The 17,455-nt window shown below is 51.6% G+C and overlaps 7 protein-coding genes across 7 annotated transcripts; 2 read left to right on the top strand and 5 right to left on the bottom strand.

The window, feature by feature from the left end:
• Positions 1-32: 32 nt before the first annotated feature.
• CTAM01_13333 (uncharacterized protein) lies at positions 33-1,748 on the top strand (the record flags this gene model as incomplete). Its single annotated transcript, XM_060529337.1, has 1 exon — positions 33-1,748. One exon carries the CDS (start codon positions 33-35, stop codon positions 1,746-1,748), a length of 1,716 nt encoding a protein of 571 aa, XP_060376072.1.
• A 69-nt stretch (positions 1,749-1,817) lies between these two features.
• CTAM01_13332 (uncharacterized protein) lies at positions 1,818-2,675 on the bottom strand (the record flags this gene model as incomplete). Its single annotated transcript, XM_060529336.1, has 1 exon — positions 1,818-2,675. One exon carries the CDS (start codon positions 2,673-2,675, stop codon positions 1,818-1,820), a length of 858 nt encoding a protein of 285 aa, XP_060376071.1.
• Positions 2,676-3,353: 678 nt separating this feature from the next.
• CTAM01_13331 (uncharacterized protein) lies at positions 3,354-7,423 on the top strand (the record flags this gene model as incomplete). The annotated part of the gene is made up of 2 exons (XM_060529335.1): positions 3,354-4,425; positions 4,485-7,423. 2 exons carry the CDS (start codon positions 3,354-3,356, stop codon positions 7,421-7,423), a joined length of 4,011 nt encoding a protein of 1,336 aa, XP_060376070.1.
• Positions 7,424-8,060: 637 nt separating this feature from the next.
• CTAM01_13330 (uncharacterized protein) lies at positions 8,061-8,766 on the bottom strand (the record flags this gene model as incomplete). Its single annotated transcript, XM_060529334.1, has 2 exons — positions 8,061-8,345; positions 8,458-8,766. Coding segments are annotated over 2 exons (594 nt in total), but the record flags the coding sequence as incomplete, so codon positions are not given.
• Positions 8,767-9,323: 557 nt separating this feature from the next.
• CTAM01_13329 (uncharacterized protein) lies at positions 9,324-9,578 on the bottom strand (the record flags this gene model as incomplete). Its single annotated transcript, XM_060529333.1, has 1 exon — positions 9,324-9,578. One exon carries the CDS (start codon positions 9,576-9,578, stop codon positions 9,324-9,326), a length of 255 nt encoding a protein of 84 aa, XP_060376068.1.
• A 789-nt stretch (positions 9,579-10,367) lies between these two features.
• On the bottom strand, positions 10,368-12,395 carry CTAM01_13328 (uncharacterized protein; the record flags this gene model as incomplete). The annotated part of the gene is made up of 1 exon (XM_060529332.1): positions 10,368-12,395. One exon carries the CDS (start codon positions 12,393-12,395, stop codon positions 10,368-10,370), a length of 2,028 nt encoding a protein of 675 aa, XP_060376067.1.
• Positions 12,396-14,329: 1,934 nt separating this feature from the next.
• On the bottom strand, positions 14,330-15,687 carry CTAM01_13327 (uncharacterized protein; the record flags this gene model as incomplete). The annotated part of the gene is made up of 4 exons (XM_060529331.1): positions 14,330-14,951; positions 15,008-15,189; positions 15,251-15,321; positions 15,483-15,687. The coding sequence occupies 4 exons, from the start codon at positions 15,685-15,687 to the stop codon at positions 14,330-14,332; spliced, it is 1,080 nt and encodes a 359-aa protein (XP_060376066.1).
• Positions 15,688-17,455: the final 1,768 nt, after the last annotated feature.

The following is a 17,455-nucleotide window of genomic DNA, read 5'->3' as shown; positions in this document are numbered from 1 at the left end:
CCCACCTGCATCTCCGTCGCCGAGCAGAAGGCATGGCAATCTTTCCGCAGTTCGGGCCGGATCCCGAGACTTCACTGCTTCAGCAATGCCAGTTCATCATCCACCGCATCACGGTTCTACTTGATGAGCTTGAGCAGCTCAAGGCCGCCATCGAGAGGCGGCCAGCTTCAGGGCATAAGCCTGTGGCGTGGAACCAGGCTGTTCCGGGGCTTGGGTTCTTTGAACGGCTTATTGTTTCTGAGAAGAAGCATCTTGAGAAGATGGTGGCGGCGTATGATGATGATGGTGGCGAGGAGGAAGGAGTTGATACCGAGGCGCTGGATAGTCGGATCCGGTTGAGGCTCGATGCGTCGAATTACAAGTTTTATGAGACGGTGTGGGAGGTTACGAAGAGGTGTTGCGAGCTTACGGGGATGAGGAGGGACTTGAGCTACAAGACTGTTGGCGGGAAGAGCGTGAGCGCCGTGATTGATTTAGTCGTGAATGGCGGCGCGGACTGGGTCAAAGTCGTGACGACGACGGAGCGGAGGCTGTTTTACGAGATGGCGGACGCCGGATGGGATTGGGAGGAGGATTTCGAGGACGAGGGCGCGGACGAGGCCATGTTGGAGATTTTGAGGGACGAGACGGAGGATAGTATCGAGGTCGCCAAGGTCGCGAGGCACATGGTTGCCGCGGCGAGGACGTCATATCAGGATTATCGAAGGCCGAGGGTAAGGATACTCATGTCGAGGGTATCTGAGGGGGAGAATGACGCCGTGGATCATTTGTTGAGGTTGGTGCGGAAGATGGGCGGCGGGGACGTGGATCTTGTGGTTGAGACTGCGAATGGTCCTGGGATCTTGACGGAGGCGACACCGCCGTTGGAGGAGGCGATTGCGAATCTTGTGGAGGCGGACTATTACAAGGATTTCACGGCGACGGTGAATGTGGATTGTTCGGTGTTCATGGCGTTGGCGTCGGATTTCAGTCATATGGCTATTGGACCGGACTCGGAGCTGTTGAGGTCGAAGCAGCATCGGATCGACGCGACGGATGAGGTTGAGAATGGGCCGCGGTTGGTAAATACGTTGTATCCTGCCATCACCGGCCGGACGCTGGTGTGTACGCGGGAGGCGGCGGATACGTTTCTCAAGATCGTGGGGGATATTGGGACGGAAGAGGAGAAGGCTAGGACGAGGATATTGTTTGAGAAGGGCGAGGTTGCCGAGGCAGAGGAGACAGATCGAGATCGCGCGCGGCGAGTGAGGTTGCTCCAGGAACTCTCTGTCTACCCTGTCCCCGAGGATCTACGCCTCCCCGTGCAGATCGTTGATTCTGTCTCATGGGATGATGCGCAGCGAATGGTAGCGGAGGGTCAACTCCCCGCCGTCGCGCTGGCCGTCGGGAAAAAGGGGTCCGGGCTGAACGCCATGAACGTTTCGTCGTTCCTGTACGGGTGGAAGGCGAAGCTGACGACGGTGACGTCGAACTGGGAGGCGGCCAAGAGGCTGAGGACCGTGATTGAGACGAACCGGGTGACGGGGACGGAGGTCGGGCCGCACATTTGGCGGATACCGTTTTCGAGAAAGTTGCTGGCGAAGCCCAAGGTGACACCGCCTGGTGGTGGTGAGAAGAAGGACGGGGAGGGGTGGAGGTTGAAGACGAGGCAGGAGAGGAAAGTTGAGAAGGAGGCGAGTTTGCAGAGTTGGATTTCGAGTGAGGGGGCGGAGATGATTGCCAAGATGACGATAGATGATGGGAAATGAGGTTAATATTCTGTGGAATTCTTCACCCAGCATAACCGATCTCGGAAACAACTTCACCATCATCATTATTCAATCTAATGGCCCCAAGACGACGCCGCAGTCGGGATACTTGATCCTCACCTCCGTGGTAAACACTTCTCCTACATCAACCTCACCAAACCTCGTCAACAGCACCTCCTCGCAGTGCCTAGTATGATGATAACTCCAAATATAACTATCAACCCTCTCCAACCCACCGCGACTCTGCATCAACGCGCGGTGCATCCGTCTCCACATGGCCGTACAATGCCGAAGATGGTATCCCAAGCTCACATACACGCCGCTATACTCCCCCGTCATAATCTGCTCCCTCGTCAACGACGGCGCCGTACGGTTCGCGTCCGTGAACCAGGCGAGTTGTCCCGCTTCCACGAGCTCCGCTTCAAAGGTTTCGGCGAGGGCGGCGTCGTGGCATTGCGGCGGGAGCCAGTTGAAGGATATGAGATCGAATTCGCAGCCTGCGGCGCGGGCTTGGGCTGGTGTTGAGCCGCAGGGGGCGGTTTGGAGGTAGGTTACTGGGCGGGAGGAGGGGTCGTTGGGGGAGGCGAGGGTGTTGTCGTTTCTGTGGGAGGTGTTGGCGGTGCGGAGGCGGGTTGTGAGGATTGTTGTTACCAGGGCTGAGAGGGCGGCGCCTAGAAGAAGGGTTGCTGCGAGGAGGAGGGCGAGACGAGCGTGGGTTGTTGTGATGCTCCGTCGGTTTGGCCGAGGTTGGTGATGTTCTTGGCGAGAGGGTTTGGTGTCGTGGGAGGAGAGGAGGGATTGCGATGCTTCTTCGGGGTCGTTGGATGTTGCTTCGAGGGACAGATTCACATCATCGTCGTCATCCTCGGCGTTTCGGGTCTTCTCCCAGGCTGATTGCCGTGGTATTGATGCGCTCCGATGCTCCATCGAGTTACATCCGCCAGTATCTACCATCTGTATCTGTCGTGTTGGTAATACGAAGAGTTGACAGCAGTGAAATCAGAGTGCGGCGGAAGTCAGCATTCATGTGCCATTCGCGACATCTCGGACAAAGGATTCCTCGTGCATGGTGGCGGGGAACTGTTTGGTTGGTTGTGCTGATGACCTTCCCTTCTTGGTATACTCTCTGTAAGGACCGAATCCTCCAATAGGGAATTGAGGATTGCGTTAAACAATGAAACCAAGGTGCTTCCTTATGTTGCCTCATTCTCACGTCTTCTCATCTTCAATCAACGTTTCTTTCCTTCTTTTTCTGCTCTAGGCTAGTAAGGCATTCCGTATTGGCGAGTCTGCCTTATCCAGTGGTGATCATGCAGGTTAGCCTGCATCTCACTCTTACCCTTGGCTTACCCCTGCTGCTCCTGGATGGCTGATTGGTAGGTATTGCGTTGTGGCAGATACCAACAGACTGTCTATCACTGCGTGGCTGTGGCCTTCACAGCCTGATGCGCGTTCATGCTCTTCTTTTCTCCTCACACCTGCTCATCCCGTCCGCCTTCTCCGTTTGCTCCCTCAACTACTTACTACTTGCTTAGCGGAACAAAGACGAAAACTGATTCTTGACGTCTTCTCGGTGACAAGAGGACTCTCAGTCAATCATTCGCGATGGACGGCAAGCGTCGAGGGTCCGAGGACGGTGGTTGTAGCCCATCTGCCATACCCAAGCGGCAACGAATGCTCCTCGGCAAATGGGGCGGCGAGACTCGACGGTCAATAGATAATGTCCCGCCAGAGTATCACCGCTACACAATCGCCTGGATCTGCGCGTTGCCCACGGAGCTGGTAGCTGCAGAGGCTATGCTAGACGAGAAGCACGACACTCTCCCGTCAGGCGCTTTCTATGGCAACTCCTACACGATCGACACCAACACCTACACGCTGGGAAGTATTGAAGGCCATAATGTTATCATCGCATGCCTGCCAGCGGACCAATATGGTACCAACAATGCGGCGAACGTGGTGACCAACTTAGTTCGTACCTTTCCGTCAACTCGACTAGCATTGATGGTTGGCATTGGAGGTGGCGTCCCGAGCAGTGCTAGGGATATTCGACTGGGTGACATTGTTGTTGGTACAAGAACGATGCAATACGACTTAGGGAAGATTGTCGCAGGTGCCGAGATTCAACGCACAGCAATTGCTAGGACTCTTCACCACTCCTTTGGCAAAGCCATCACAGTCTTGAGAGCGAAGCACGATCGAGTTCCCAGTCAAGTTCCCTCAATTCTCAAAGAAAGGTTCAAGACGCTCCCACATTATGGTCGTCCCACAGACGCTGATCGTCTCTTCCTCTTGAACTACAACCACCCGGAATCAGCAGCCACGTGTGACGACTGCGATCAAACCAAGCGAATGACTAGACGCACGCGATTGGACAACGATCCCGTCATTCACTATGGAGCGATTGCGTCCGGCAACCAAGTCATGAAGAATGCTACTGAGAGGGACATTACTGCTCGTTCCCTTGACGTTGTATGCTTCGAAATGGAGGCTGCTGGAATCATGGACATTGTTCCTTGCCTGCCAATCCGCGGAATCTGCGACTACGCGGATTCTCACAAGAATAAAGCCTGGCAGAGATACGCCGCAGCTGCGGCGGCAGCATGCGCCAGAGAACTACTCTCCGTACTTCCCTCGGCCGACCATGAAACACGAGCTGTTCCTCGTCTTGAAATTCGTATGTACTCAGATGATATCATTTGGTAATCGTAAAGTATTACTGACAGCCCTTCGTAGCCCGAGCCCTACCGGACCAGCATCAAAGACAAGCCAAGCTTTTGGAAACTCTCAAGTTTGATCAAATGGACTCCCGTAGATCTACTGTGAAAAGAGCACATGCGAAGACATGCGCATGGTTCATCAAACACCCAGATTTCCAAACATGGCTCAACGAAGACGAGCTAAAGCTGCACCACGGGCTTCTTTGGATTCGCGGCAAGCCGGGCGCGGGAAAGTCGACAATCATGAAGTTTGCCTTGTTGAGAATGCAAAAGGATTCTCATTGGCCCCCACTCGTCATTTCGTTTTTCTTCAATGCCCGAGGCGAACATTTGGAAAGATCGATTGAAGGGATGTACCGTTCTTTACTATTGCAGCTCTTTCAGGGATACCCTCAGCTCCGATCTGTGCTTAACGAACGGTACTCAAACCAACAAGAGTATGAGACTTGTCCAAGCTTAGAAGTCCTGAAAGATATGTTCTCTGAAGCTGTCCTTAGCCTTGGCCAGCTTCGGTTGACTTGCTTCATAGATGCTCTGGATGAGTGTGACGAGCAACAAGTCACAGACATGGTCCGAGACTTTGAGGACTTGGCAGAAGACGCATCAACAGAAGGAATTGCGTTCCGAATTTGCTTCTCCAGCCGTCACTATCCATACATAGTCGTCAAAAGGGGGGCGACAATGATTCTCGAAAACCAGCCAGGTCACACGCAGGATATGGAAAATTACATCAAAAATCGTCTCCGGTTCAACAATCCTCCTCTTGTCGAAGAACTACAGACAGAAATACTCCGAAAGGCTGCGGGCGTATTTCTCTGGATCGTACTAGTTGTTGACATCCTCAACACTGAGTATTCCCAGGGTGGGCTGGCCTTGAAGAAAAGGCTTGTTGAGATACCGAGCGACCTGGGCGCCCTGTTCAAGAATATCCTAACGCGTGATAGCAAGAACACTGAACACTTGTTCTTGTGCGTCATCTGGATTCTCTGTGCCAAGCGACCTTTGAAACCAAGAGAATTTTACCATGCACTTTGGTCTGGTCTATCTCAGAGCGACCTCGTGGACCCCGATCCTCCAAACGTCACCAGCCCGGAAGACGAAGACAGCGCCACAAGATGCGTAATTGGTTTTTCTAAGGGATTGGCTGAAATTACCAAATCTACACAGCCAACGGTCCAATTCATACATGAGTCTGTCAGAGACTATCTTCTCAAAGCTGGTGGACTTGCGGAGCTGTGGCCTGATCTAGGCTTTGACTGGGAGCTCTCAAGTCATGAAAACTTGAAAGCCTGCTGCATCAAGTACATAAGATACTACTTGGCATCGGGTTCGGTCTCAGATGAATCTCTAAGACAGTTTCCATTCATGGAATACGCAAGTCAGCAGGTGTTCTTCCATGCCGATGCCGCAGCCGCCGGCATTTCTCAACTCCAATTCTTGTCTCAGTTTCCCCTCGAAAACTGGATTCGCATCTACAATCGCTATGAGAAGCATAGGATCCGCCGCTACGGGCCTCGAGCGAGCCTTGTCTACATATTCTCAGAAATGGACTGCTCCAGGCTCATTCGCACGATACCAAGTAGAAATTGGGCACGTCATTCTCAGGACCGATACAACTATCCATTGTTTGCTGCTTTGGCCAATGGAAATTGCAACTCGGTAGCCGCGCTCTTTGGGATGCCGTCCGTGATCTACAACGGAACGAATATCATGGAAGGCATGACACACAGGAGGGACTTTTTGGACTTCAAGCAAAGAACGCCATTGTCTTGGGCTGCACAAGATGGCCGGCTCGAAATGGTCAAGCTTCTCCTCCGAGCCGGCTACAATGTGAATGAATCTGACTATGGTGGATACACCCCACTGCATCGGGCCGCCAAGCAAGGTCACGAGTCGGTTGTTAAGCTCCTCATACGGAATGGGGCAAAAATCGACCAGACGGGCAAATGTATGCGTACGCCCCTTTATCTTGCTGTTGTGCATCGTCGGGAAGTGATAGTAAGGATTCTCCTTGGGTACAACGCGAACGCCAACGCGGGCAGCGCCGTAAATGGCTCTTCGCCGTTGTACGAAGCCTCAAAGGCAGGCTGGAGGGTGGACCCGCCAGAAGCAATTGTCAAACTTCTAATCGAAAATGGAGCGTATGTGAATTCTAGATGCGACAGCGGCGATACAGCATTACACGCAGCTTCGAGAGCAGGCAACGAGAGGATTGCCAAGCTTCTTATTGAAAATGGCGCAATTGTCAACGCAGAGAACTATGAACACAGAATGACAGCACTGCATTGCGTTTGCAGCGCACACACGGTAACGGACATTCTCATTGAAGAAAGGCTTAAAGAAAGGGGCCCGCTTAGCCTTAGCATTCTCGACACGCCGGGTGAATCCGACGCAACACTTCAAAAAATCGACAAAGTCATTAGCAAACTTCTCGTTGAGGTTGAACTAAATGTCAACAGCGGCGCCAACCGATGCAACTCAAAATCAAAATTAGCTCCGTCATTTAGCTATGAAGAGATCGTTCGACTTCTCGTCGAGGACAATGCTTCTGTTGAGGTGGCGAAAGGTGGCCGAGCTGCACACTTGTCGGACGAGCGGAAACATGATAACCATGCTACTGCCAAAGTTCTTCTTGATAGTGGGGCAGCTCTCGATGTAGTAGACGATGTTGGCGAGACACCTTTGACCAATGCTGTGTCCGCTGGCGATAGGAAACTACTCCAGCTGCTCCTTGAAAATGGAGCAAATGTTGACCTGACAGGAAACAGTTACAAGTACACACCATTGATTCTGGCCATACTTCTTGGGCGTGAAGACATGGCTATCGATCTGATCGAGCATGGGGCCAATGTGAACCTTTCAAAACATGCTGGCATGACGCCACTTTCTGCAGCAAGGGATGCTGGATGCAGCGCTTGGCTCATCAGGCTTCTCGAAAGGCTAAGCATTATCTGAGGGGTTTCTGAAGGGGGTGACAAGTGGACACTGTGAGCAAAAGGGGTTTGTTGTGTCCTGGAGAAAGTGAAGCACAATGCTGAAGGGAAAGAATGAGAAGCCGCCAGAAGACACGTGCGATAAACGTCACGAGGTATGCCTGAGACGAAATGGTGGGCCCTGATTGTTGCATCATATATGTAGCAACCTACTGTATCTATGATGTATCCTGAACTTTCAACTCGGTGTTATGAGAAGAGGTTGATGATGATAATAAAACGATATCTCGGCCGTTGAGTCATTCCTGAAGACAAGATGAGGCATAGAGGCTGAAATACTTATCTTGCCTCGGATCTGTCAACAACCTACTACAAAACCTGCGAATAATCGATCCTTGACAACAAAGGAGCCAATGCCTATCGTTTATATTCGTTGTTCAATGAAGAGTTGTTGTTGATGCGTGATTGAGGTCTTTCCATGTACACAAAATATTCGACGCACTTCAACGGCATTCTCTTCTGTCGGCTCGACATCAGTTTAGTTGTAGGTTAGGTTCAGAGGCGCAATCCATAGGCCCCGAATGGTGCGATAGAAAGAACCGTCGGTCAGCAGAGGACCAGAGCCATACAAAGTTTGTTGAGACAACGGCAAGTTTCAATCATTGAAAAGCATTTCCATTCTCCACGTCATTCACCTGTTGACTCATCCGCCTTTCCACCGTCTTTTTCATCATCATGCATTCGTGTAGTTCCCGTATCACACTTGAAGCAGAGCGTTGGCCCAAAAATATCTCATCGAACTGAGCCAAGATGCCTGGGTAGCCCGTGAGACACTCCCTCGCTTCCCAAAGTAATCTTTCAGCTAGATCTGGTTCTGCGGTCCGTTCTAGCATCTCCGCGATCAACGTGTTGTACCTCCTTTGATTCGGTTCGTCGACGTGTTCCTGAAACAAGTCAGAATAACGCCAAGCTTTCAAAGAAGGCTGATGCTAGAAGCCATCTTCGTTTCGAGAACGACGGATGGACACAGAACCTGAGCGGACTGAAAACAAATACCTGGATATCATAAGTCAAATGAATGGTAGGTTCAAGAACGGCTCCCTTGAAGTCGACTTGAGGATAAAGATTTTGGACGTCCTCGTTTTTCTTGACGGATTCGGCTATCATTTCTTCCCGGCTTTTCCCCTCCGTGTCCATTTGCGATGAGATGGACTCCATTGAAGGATTTACCTTGTTCTCCATGTTCGTTCGGTTCGTGTCCAGTTCAAATGTGTTGTGAATTTGACGACTGAAAACGGATGCTTGCGGCGAAGCAAAGAGCAACGTTGGATGCTGAGAGACTGGCCGAGGCAATTGAGGAATCAATCGGAAGAATGGGCTGCGGGGGGAGGACCTAGGCCTTATGTGTCCTTAGTGTGGCGGGAAAAGAGGCGTGATCAGCGGGTTACACGGGTTGGCTGCACAGTTGAACCGGAGGACCGTGGCGTGAGCGAATGAAGTCACAGTCAGGCACCCTATTGGTGTGACCTGCATATTCTGCCTGTACTAAACACTATGATGCGCTTCGGTGGCTTGGCGGCTTGATGCATCTTTCAGGTGTTGAAGAAAACAGGGTGATGAAAAGGGCAGCATCTTCCAGTAGGCGCCTGTGTGTGGCTGTGTACGCTTCCACTTGAATAAAAATGCGAATCTTCACCGATGGGTTCACCAAGAATTCAGCTGATCACCAAATGCGTGAAGGCTTCTGGTCGATGCTCAGAATTGCGAAAACTCGACTGAAGGTATTGAGAGAACTATTACGAGAAGAGACAAGCCGCTAATTCCAATGAGATATGAGTGGCGATAATCAGCGACTTGTGTTCAACTCTCGATGGTCTAGGTTCCTTCCTTGTCTTGATCAAATCAACGTGCTAGGGCAGATCTCAGCATTTTGTAGGTCGCGAAGGCCTCGCTGGTCTCTTGGCACCCTTCTTCCTATCCGCCTCGCTCGGTTCTGCGGGCTCAGCTGGCTCCTCACACTCTCGTGGTCGAACAACGGGGTTGAGTATGTCTTCTGGCGCGATGGCGTTGTGTGTTTCGGCCCGACTGTCGAGACTCGATGGCAGTCTCAAAGGGATGCTCAGAGCAAGGCCGCTCGAGACGAGGGTTGCAAGGAGAAAGAAAGATGTTGTCTTCATGTTTACTTGAAAGTGGGTTTACTTGGATGTTTGACTGCTGAGAAAACCGTGCCCTTTTCGGAAGTAGAAGCTGGAAATAGGTGACTAAATGTGGTACTGCACAGTCAAGCTTAGAAATGGGAACACTGAAGTTTAAGTAAGGATTGTCAATTAGTTCCGAAGCTACTTAATCTTTTCGTTATAGGCGGCCTTCCGCGTGGGATAAGGACGAACTCGGAGCAGACCGAGTGTTGGCTGACTCGGTCGAGCGAGGCAAAGCCCTACAGATATTAATGCGATGAGTGTCGTTCGTCAGTCGCACCCATCTGGTGGCCTTTTTATAGTTCGGCTGAAGTTTCATGTTCGCGAATATGGGTCCCGCAACCTCCAATGTTGGCGCAGTGAATGATAGAGTTGGCATTCGCTTGCTTAATGGATTCATTATACCCCGGAATTGATGATCACAAGCGGGGTTCCCAATGACTTACATGGAGGGGGCGACTCGCTCTCGGGCCACAGCTTTTGGACAAGGGATGTTCCAAGGCCCGTATCAAAAGGCTCAAGGAACCGAACTTGTTGCCCGGCCTTGCAATCTCATGAGTGACAATCTCTTGACGAAAGTCCCTACATCTTTCTCACCGTGTACCTGGAGGATTGAGGGAATTGCCCATGGCAAAGCGCTTGCATCAATATTCCATCTTCAACTATTATATACTAGAATTAATAACATGTACTGGTCTTCCATCCAAATATCTACTTTTATGTGCCCCTTGTACCTTTCGTTTGTAAACTTCAATGAAGTCTAATGCTCTACTCAGTGAAGACCTTCAGCTCAACCAGACGGACGCGCTTGCCATCTTGAGGCTTCACGAGAATGCGGAGAGATTGGGTAGACTCTCCAGTCCACTTCGCATTGGTAATACCGTTGGCCAACGGCGCATCGTACGTCGCATCAGCCACATCGGTCCATTCACCGCTCAAAACCTGCAACTTGTAGCTGGCGGGCACATCGAATCCCTTCTCTTCATTCGCGAAGAAAGCAATCTCAGCTCGGGCAGCCTCAACAGCGGATCCGAACTCGATGCTGACCCATTCCTCGGCGGTGCTGCCCTCGGGAGTATCGAAACCGTTGGCGATGGTGTCCTGGGTCCAGAACCAGATGCGACCGTCGAATACATCGTGGACACGGTTGATGTCGTAATTGGGGACGGAGGCGTTGATGATGGGCAGGGGCTCGGTAGCCTGGAGCTGGACGGACTGGTCAAAGGGGCGCGCGACGGAGACTGGCGCGCGTGTGACCTCGGCGGTAAGTCTCTCGAGCTTGTCGGAAGAGGCGACGACTTGTCCATCAACTTCAACTCGGAGACCTGCTTCGCCGTAGCGCGCGCCAGTAGCGTCCCATTGGACAGCAACTTCACGGCCGTGATAGAGGATACGCTCCGCGCGGAAGTAAGAGATGGAGGAAGGGTCGGCCAGGGGGTTGACCTCAAGCACGTCGTCCTCGCGGGGACGAATGCCGACGAAACCGGTGACAATGAGATCAACGTAACCAGAGTGGAAGTAGTGGTGCGAACGTCCAAGGCCAACAATCGGTTCACCAGTGTCAGGGTCGTAGTTCTCCTCAATATCCAGGATGTTACCGTAGTGCTTATTGTAGTGCTGATTGGCGTACTGCTTCAGAAGGCGAGTGTAGTCTCCGACAGTGACGTGGGCCGAAGTGTTGGGGTAGTGGTCGAGAACGTTGGCAAGGGAAGTCAAGACCTGAGTTGTCTGATACGGCCAAGAGGGACCGTTCCAGTGGCACTCGGTGTGAGTGCCCTCGTATCTCCAAACACGCATGTAGTACTCGTACGAAGGCTCAACAGTGCGCAGGCCAAAGGGACCACCGAGCTCCTCGGAGTTCAGCGCGTGCTTCCATGCCTCACCAAACTTGGCATCATCATCCAGCAGGTCGTGGGCCCAAGGAACGAAACCAGCGAGCTCACGGCCGCGGATGAAGTCCCAGTAGGTGACATTCTCGTTGTTAACTTGGTACCGATCGATGAAGTGCTCGAAGGTCGAGTTCCACAAATCCCTCTGGAGGGTGTCCTTGATGTTCTGGGCACGAGTGTTGTATTCCTCAACAACGCTGTCCAGGCCGCCCTTGAGAGCAGCAGTCTTGGCAATCGCACGAGCATTGGCGTACTGGTAGGTGTTGATGGTGGGGCGAAATGCTTGGCCTCCGAAGAAACCATCGTAGCCGCCGGAGGCATCGATACTCGAGATGGTGTACTCCGTCGCGTCGGCAATCGGCTCGATCCAGAAGAGTCCCTTGGCCTCGTCAAAGTGGTCTCCCACCCACTGGTTGTAGACCCGTTGCATATCGTCGAGGAGAGAAATGGCGAGGGCTGGGTCGCCGTCAACCAGATAATTTCTCCAGACGCCGTCTGCTAAGCTCTCGGAGTATTGGCGGGGGTTGCTGTCCGCGCTGTACATGAAGGTCGCGTGATCCTGCTTGAAGCGCGGGTCGCGGCACCATCGGCCCTCGGAGAGGTGGAATATAGCGGCGCAATTATTGGAGGCCCATGGCTGCGTCTGCCAGCTGACGTTGTCGATGAACTCAGTGGTAATGTAGCCGTACTTGGTGCCGACATCGCGCTGATGAGTTCGGAAGAGGTTCCAGCGGTAGTAGTAGACGTCGGTGATCTCCGTATCGCTCGACTCAAAAAGAGGGATGCGGTTCTTGTACCAAGGCGCGTCGTTGCCAAAGTACTTCTCGGTAATGGCGTCGACATCCAAGGCAGCTTGCGCAAGGCGAGCGCCGAGAGGGACCACGGCTAGGGTTGCGGAGAACCTCATCTTGTCAAAATTGGTAAGGCAATTGAGCTGATTCAAGAGAGCCGAGTGAAATGCTTGAGGTTGCTGAGGCCAAAGCTCTAGATCTTTCGACAAGGAGGTGGCTCCATCATTATATATCAGCCCGCACTGCGGCTGTTGATGGCAGATCACTTGATTAGATCGATGTTTTCGTGAATGCTACACGAACTGGGCCACTTCGTCTTCGTGGTCCCATGATCCGGCTGTCTTGGCTTCGCAACTCAAGTTTCCGTGTCTAACAGACTTGCGCTTAATGAGAACCTGCATAGTGCCTGCAGATTGCCCTGAAAAACCACACCCGTACCAATCGAACTGAGCCGCTTCCCCTGACGGGATCCAGAACTGCCGTGACCTTACACGGGCAGAACCGATGACGATGGCGACTGACAGGGGCAGGTCTGGGGTGATTATGGGGACCGGGGTCCCCGCATCTCGGTCGATTGGCGCGCGAATGGGACGCTACCGACTCAGACGCGGTCTTCGCGGGGGTGGGCGACTAACGGTTATCGAGGAAAAGATCAACGTTTACTCTTTCATAGATACGAGACGACAGAGTTAGGTTTGAGGCTATCACGAACGGTTTCTCTGGGCATGGGTGCACGAGAAATTGTGCTGTGGGGCAATACGAAAAGGTCTGTAGACTGTAGGCAATCATTAATGTGATTGCTTCAAGACGGACATGGAATCCTCAAGCGATAATGCAACCATATACTTGTACAAGCCGCATGCGCTGCCTTTTAATTTGTTGACATACCGTAGCATCATCAAGCCTGTGGGACTAGACGTTGGCGGCAATGGGAGTTTGCACCTGAGCAGTGAGCCGTCGCTTAAGTCAGTCGGGTCAACCCGTGCGGCTACCTGCATTCGGCATGGATGGCGCATGCGTGAACATGTTGCATACAGTTACGGATCGACGTTGTTCCCACGTGTCTTGGCTACCTCTGTTGGAGGCCTAGCGGTCATAACTCTTATTTTACCTCATCCAAGTGAGATTTGCGTGTCTCGTGCTAGCCGACAGGTACTAACCTCGGGCCAAGTGACCTTGCCATGGGAGGTCAAGCAAGCACGTCGAAGTCAGTACAAGATCGAGCCTATAATTGTGTTGAAGTAGAGGACGGGAATGAGATGCTGGAGCTGCTCGTAGAAGTCTGCAGACACTTTGCACTACTTATGGAAAGGATGTTAACTTTCTGCACATGGCTCCGACATTGGAGGATGCTGTAGATGGGGTTCTACATACGGACTGAGGGTGGTGGATGTGATTCTTTTATCAAAGCCCATCAAACATCGCAAAACCTTAGGAGACTCCTTGACTCGAAATATCATCTCCTGATGCCACGCGTTCTCATAGACTTCAAAAATCCATGGCTAATTTGGGCTCATCCCTGGAATCACTGCTGGGTTTGAAAACGAGACAGACTGACGGAAGCTAGAATTAAGCTCCTCAATTGCTATTGATGGACTTTTATTTCGCCACGCACACTCGCAATTATCGTACAAACCACATCTTGACCTGTGCGCGCGAAAAGAGGAAATGAGAACGTCGACCAATTCCTGTTCCAATGAGCCGTGATTGATTTAGGGCTGGAATCTCCAAGCTGGATGCTTTTTCACTTGGTTATGATTGTAACACAAGCTTCTGTTTCTAATCCGCGGACCGCGGTGCACTTTTCCGAAGGATCCGAGAGCTGCAATATATTCCTCGTTCGGAGCAGCTCCCCTGGGAAAGGGGGTTCCATTGCATAATTCTCGAGCACAGAAAATCGGATGAGATTCAATACGCTTGCTAGTTTGCATAGAGAAGTCCGTAAGCTGTCTTTCCAAAACGATGTCTCGGTTGTTTTCTCCTTCCATAGAAACAGTAAGGACTCATTATTACAAGATTATTAGCGCTATATGTACTCAAATACGTAGTATCAGTGCATTCCCATATGAGTTTGCTGAAGGTTTGACCTGCCCCAAGGATCCCGTATTGGGGACCATCCAGGACTTGAACGTGCTGGCTGCATCTCAACAGATTCGCCATCTGTAGTTGATGGTGCACTGGCGTGATCTAGCGCATGGCTCTCTACGTCAATTTCGAGATCGTCCAGCTTTTGCTGACGCCTCTTGCCGGATCCGATCGTCGGCGGAGCTGCACTTTCAGACACATGCGAGTCCTTGGTGTCTGACATCGACGGCAGCAGACGTCTTAGAACGGGTACGCATCCGCATACCACAGCAAGATTCGCCTCAAGAGCCGTCCAGATCCAAAGTTCAAACCCATCCCATGTCACATCGTAAGTCTCCCTTTCGACGAAATGGGCCCAATATGTCCTCATAATCCCAGCCACAACGACGACTGTGCCGAGGCTAAAAAGGATTATTAGGATAAGTCTTTGCATCATCGGAAGCCTTAGTCTGAAGAGCGTAGGCATAGGCAGGATGTAGACAGCAAAATCAGTCAAGACTGTGGTGATAGTTTGACCCGCCAGAGGGGGCCACTCTTCGATGCAGTTGCGATTCTCCACGAATAGGTCCCAGTAGTGCCACGCGGGTCTGCAAGAAATCAGTCATTGTTCCGAAGGATTCATGGCACGAAGTAGAAATCTTACATGCACTGAGTCCATAGAACGATGAGAAAGATCCATATCAAGGCGAATACAAAGCCCATGGTGACCCATGTCAGCTTTCGGAACCATGATCCGAGTGGGGCTATTCTCAGATAGCTTGTGAGGATGGAAAGCTTCGAGAGGCCTGATGCGAATAGAAAGAGAGTCTGGCCAGCGATAGACACCTGCGTTATTCCTGTCAGCTCTTTGCCCAACCTCGAGCTGCTGAAACCCGATGAACCTTACCTGGCGGCCCAGTCTCTGTTGTACGGGTGTCAGGTCCCACACGTGGAGATCCCATCCGTACAGTGAAGTTGCTACAGCAGGTAATGTCAGTTATCATCTATGGAATAACACCGAAAATAGGAAGCAATCTTACCAAGTATTACGCAAATTGTAACGGATATGCAGAATACCTTTAAACAAGGCAATCAGTCCCTGGCTCTTATCGAGGTGAAGATTTCCACACATGTCGTACTTACTACAGCAGCAACCATTAGCCAGTCATCCCACCAGCTCCTGCGTATCATAAAGAGTCGAACGTAAAGTCGCAAGGCCAAACATATCAAAGCCACGCTCAGCGAAGTCAGCTCGATGATCAGAAGTGCCGGTCCCCTTTGCACGGGATCAATGTAGTTCGGAGCCGGCCATGATAAGATGACTTCAGCCGGGGGGAATCTCATCGTGGATATCGAGATTGGAGGCGTTCACATGTCCAAGCTTGAAGGTCCAGTTTTGTCGGGATCCAGGTATAATGATTCTTCGGGTTCAACGGTAGTGAAGAGGGAGAAAAGCCCCAAACCCTCATTGCAGAGACGATTTGGTGGAGGTGGTGTGGGCGGTTTATGTAAAAGAATAATCGAGAGGGCCAAATGGACAGAGACGGGTGTACCTGGGAGTGAGGAATCCTTCAATGTGTCAACGGTTTAGATTCGACACCGGTAGGCGCTGTCCCTGTTCCGTGCCTAGTATGTCTCATGCTTGGCAAACTTGACAGATCCCGTCAGAACCTTACCGTCGCTCACGCTACGTTTTGCTTTCCAAAATTGTATGGCTAATTGTGGTCAGAGATGAAGCTAATAGGCCTCGAGGTTGTCGAGGTCCCACTTAGAAGCTAGTTATGGCGGTCTAAGCTGGAGCTTGTCTCTCTTGAGTCAAATTCGAGTCAAGGATATGCCGCCCTATTTGAGACGGAAAGAACGCTAGTAGACACCATTACAACAAACCCCGAGGCGTCCCGCGTCATGACCCTGCATCTGCGAGAGAATCGAGGGTCTAAACTCTCAGCTTTTGGTACAGCTGCAGGGTCGATCTTCTTCTTTTTGGCAGGTTTGAAGTGGTGAATGGCTTTTTCACAACGCAGGGAGGGCGCTTTTCCTCGAGATACAAGCTAAGGATGTATAATTTCTGGCCTCATCGTATAAAGATGTGACGAGAAATTCAATTCAAGAACAAGAAGATGTGGAAGACATCGCTGCGTCATGACCTGAAGTTCAAGAAAAAAGCCCTCGTTGGGCACCATGATCACCCGGATAGGCCCTCGCGATGCCGCACAGAACGCAGTCTAAGCTCCCCCACTGATCGACAAATGAGGGCCCTCATAAGGTAGCATTACCGCGCCGGACTGTCTTCAATACCAGCCGAGGCAGCTTCGTTGGGAGAAAAAACATTCCGGTCCTCCGGATGGCCTGAGCCTGAAGCTGCAAAAGAGTCAGAGGATGCACGGGGCAACGAGCTGCATGACAAAGAACAGTCTGCGTTCCGTATTCCGGGAGGCGACGGGCCACACAGTCGAACGCGCGAACTGTCAACTGCCGCAGCCGTTGGCCGTAAGCTAGGAACCAGATGCTTCGCCACGGCTTGGACCGCTAATAGCTATCTTAGTCCAAAGACCGACAAATCGAACGGCTCAACTTCGTTGCGCTACACATTATAAGGTTTACAACTTCGTGCCACGCGGCCATAATTCCATATGAGCTCTAGAAGTTCTCAAACTTACTCGATCGGGGCTGTCGCTCCGAACAGATCAACGTCGAGGCAAAACCTCAACACTTTACTTGTACGATCTTCACGCCGAAGGAAGCCCTGATCAAGTGCGGTGACGGTGCGCGCATGTGACTGTTCGGATGGCGTAAAAGTGCATGTGCCTCTACAGACCAAGCTAGTACGATAATAATATCCTGCCCACAGACGAGATCTGTGTCGAATTTCTCCCTTCTAAGGGGGCAACTTACCAGGGGCCATGTCCAAAAGCTCGACCAGTACGGAGTACGAAATGAAGATGTGGGGATTTTGCACTGTCCTGCAGTGTTTCTTTCAGAGCCAAGCGTGGGGGAACAGTGAAACACCAACAGCGCTAGTTCTGAACTAGCCTGGGTAAATTCGTTTTCAGAACGTTGCATTGGCCAGAACCAGGGAACTTGACAGACAGCTGACGATGAAGTACTCGAT

This window comes from Colletotrichum tamarilloi (assembly GCF_030869305.1).
Source record: "Colletotrichum tamarilloi strain Tom-12 chromosome Unknown Scaffold_93.1, whole genome shotgun sequence".
In the NCBI taxonomy this organism is placed as follows: domain Eukaryota; kingdom Fungi; phylum Ascomycota; class Sordariomycetes; order Glomerellales; family Glomerellaceae; genus Colletotrichum; species Colletotrichum tamarilloi.
The sequence above is the reverse complement of the archived record's forward strand: the minus strand, read 5'-3'. Positions and strand labels throughout refer to the sequence as shown.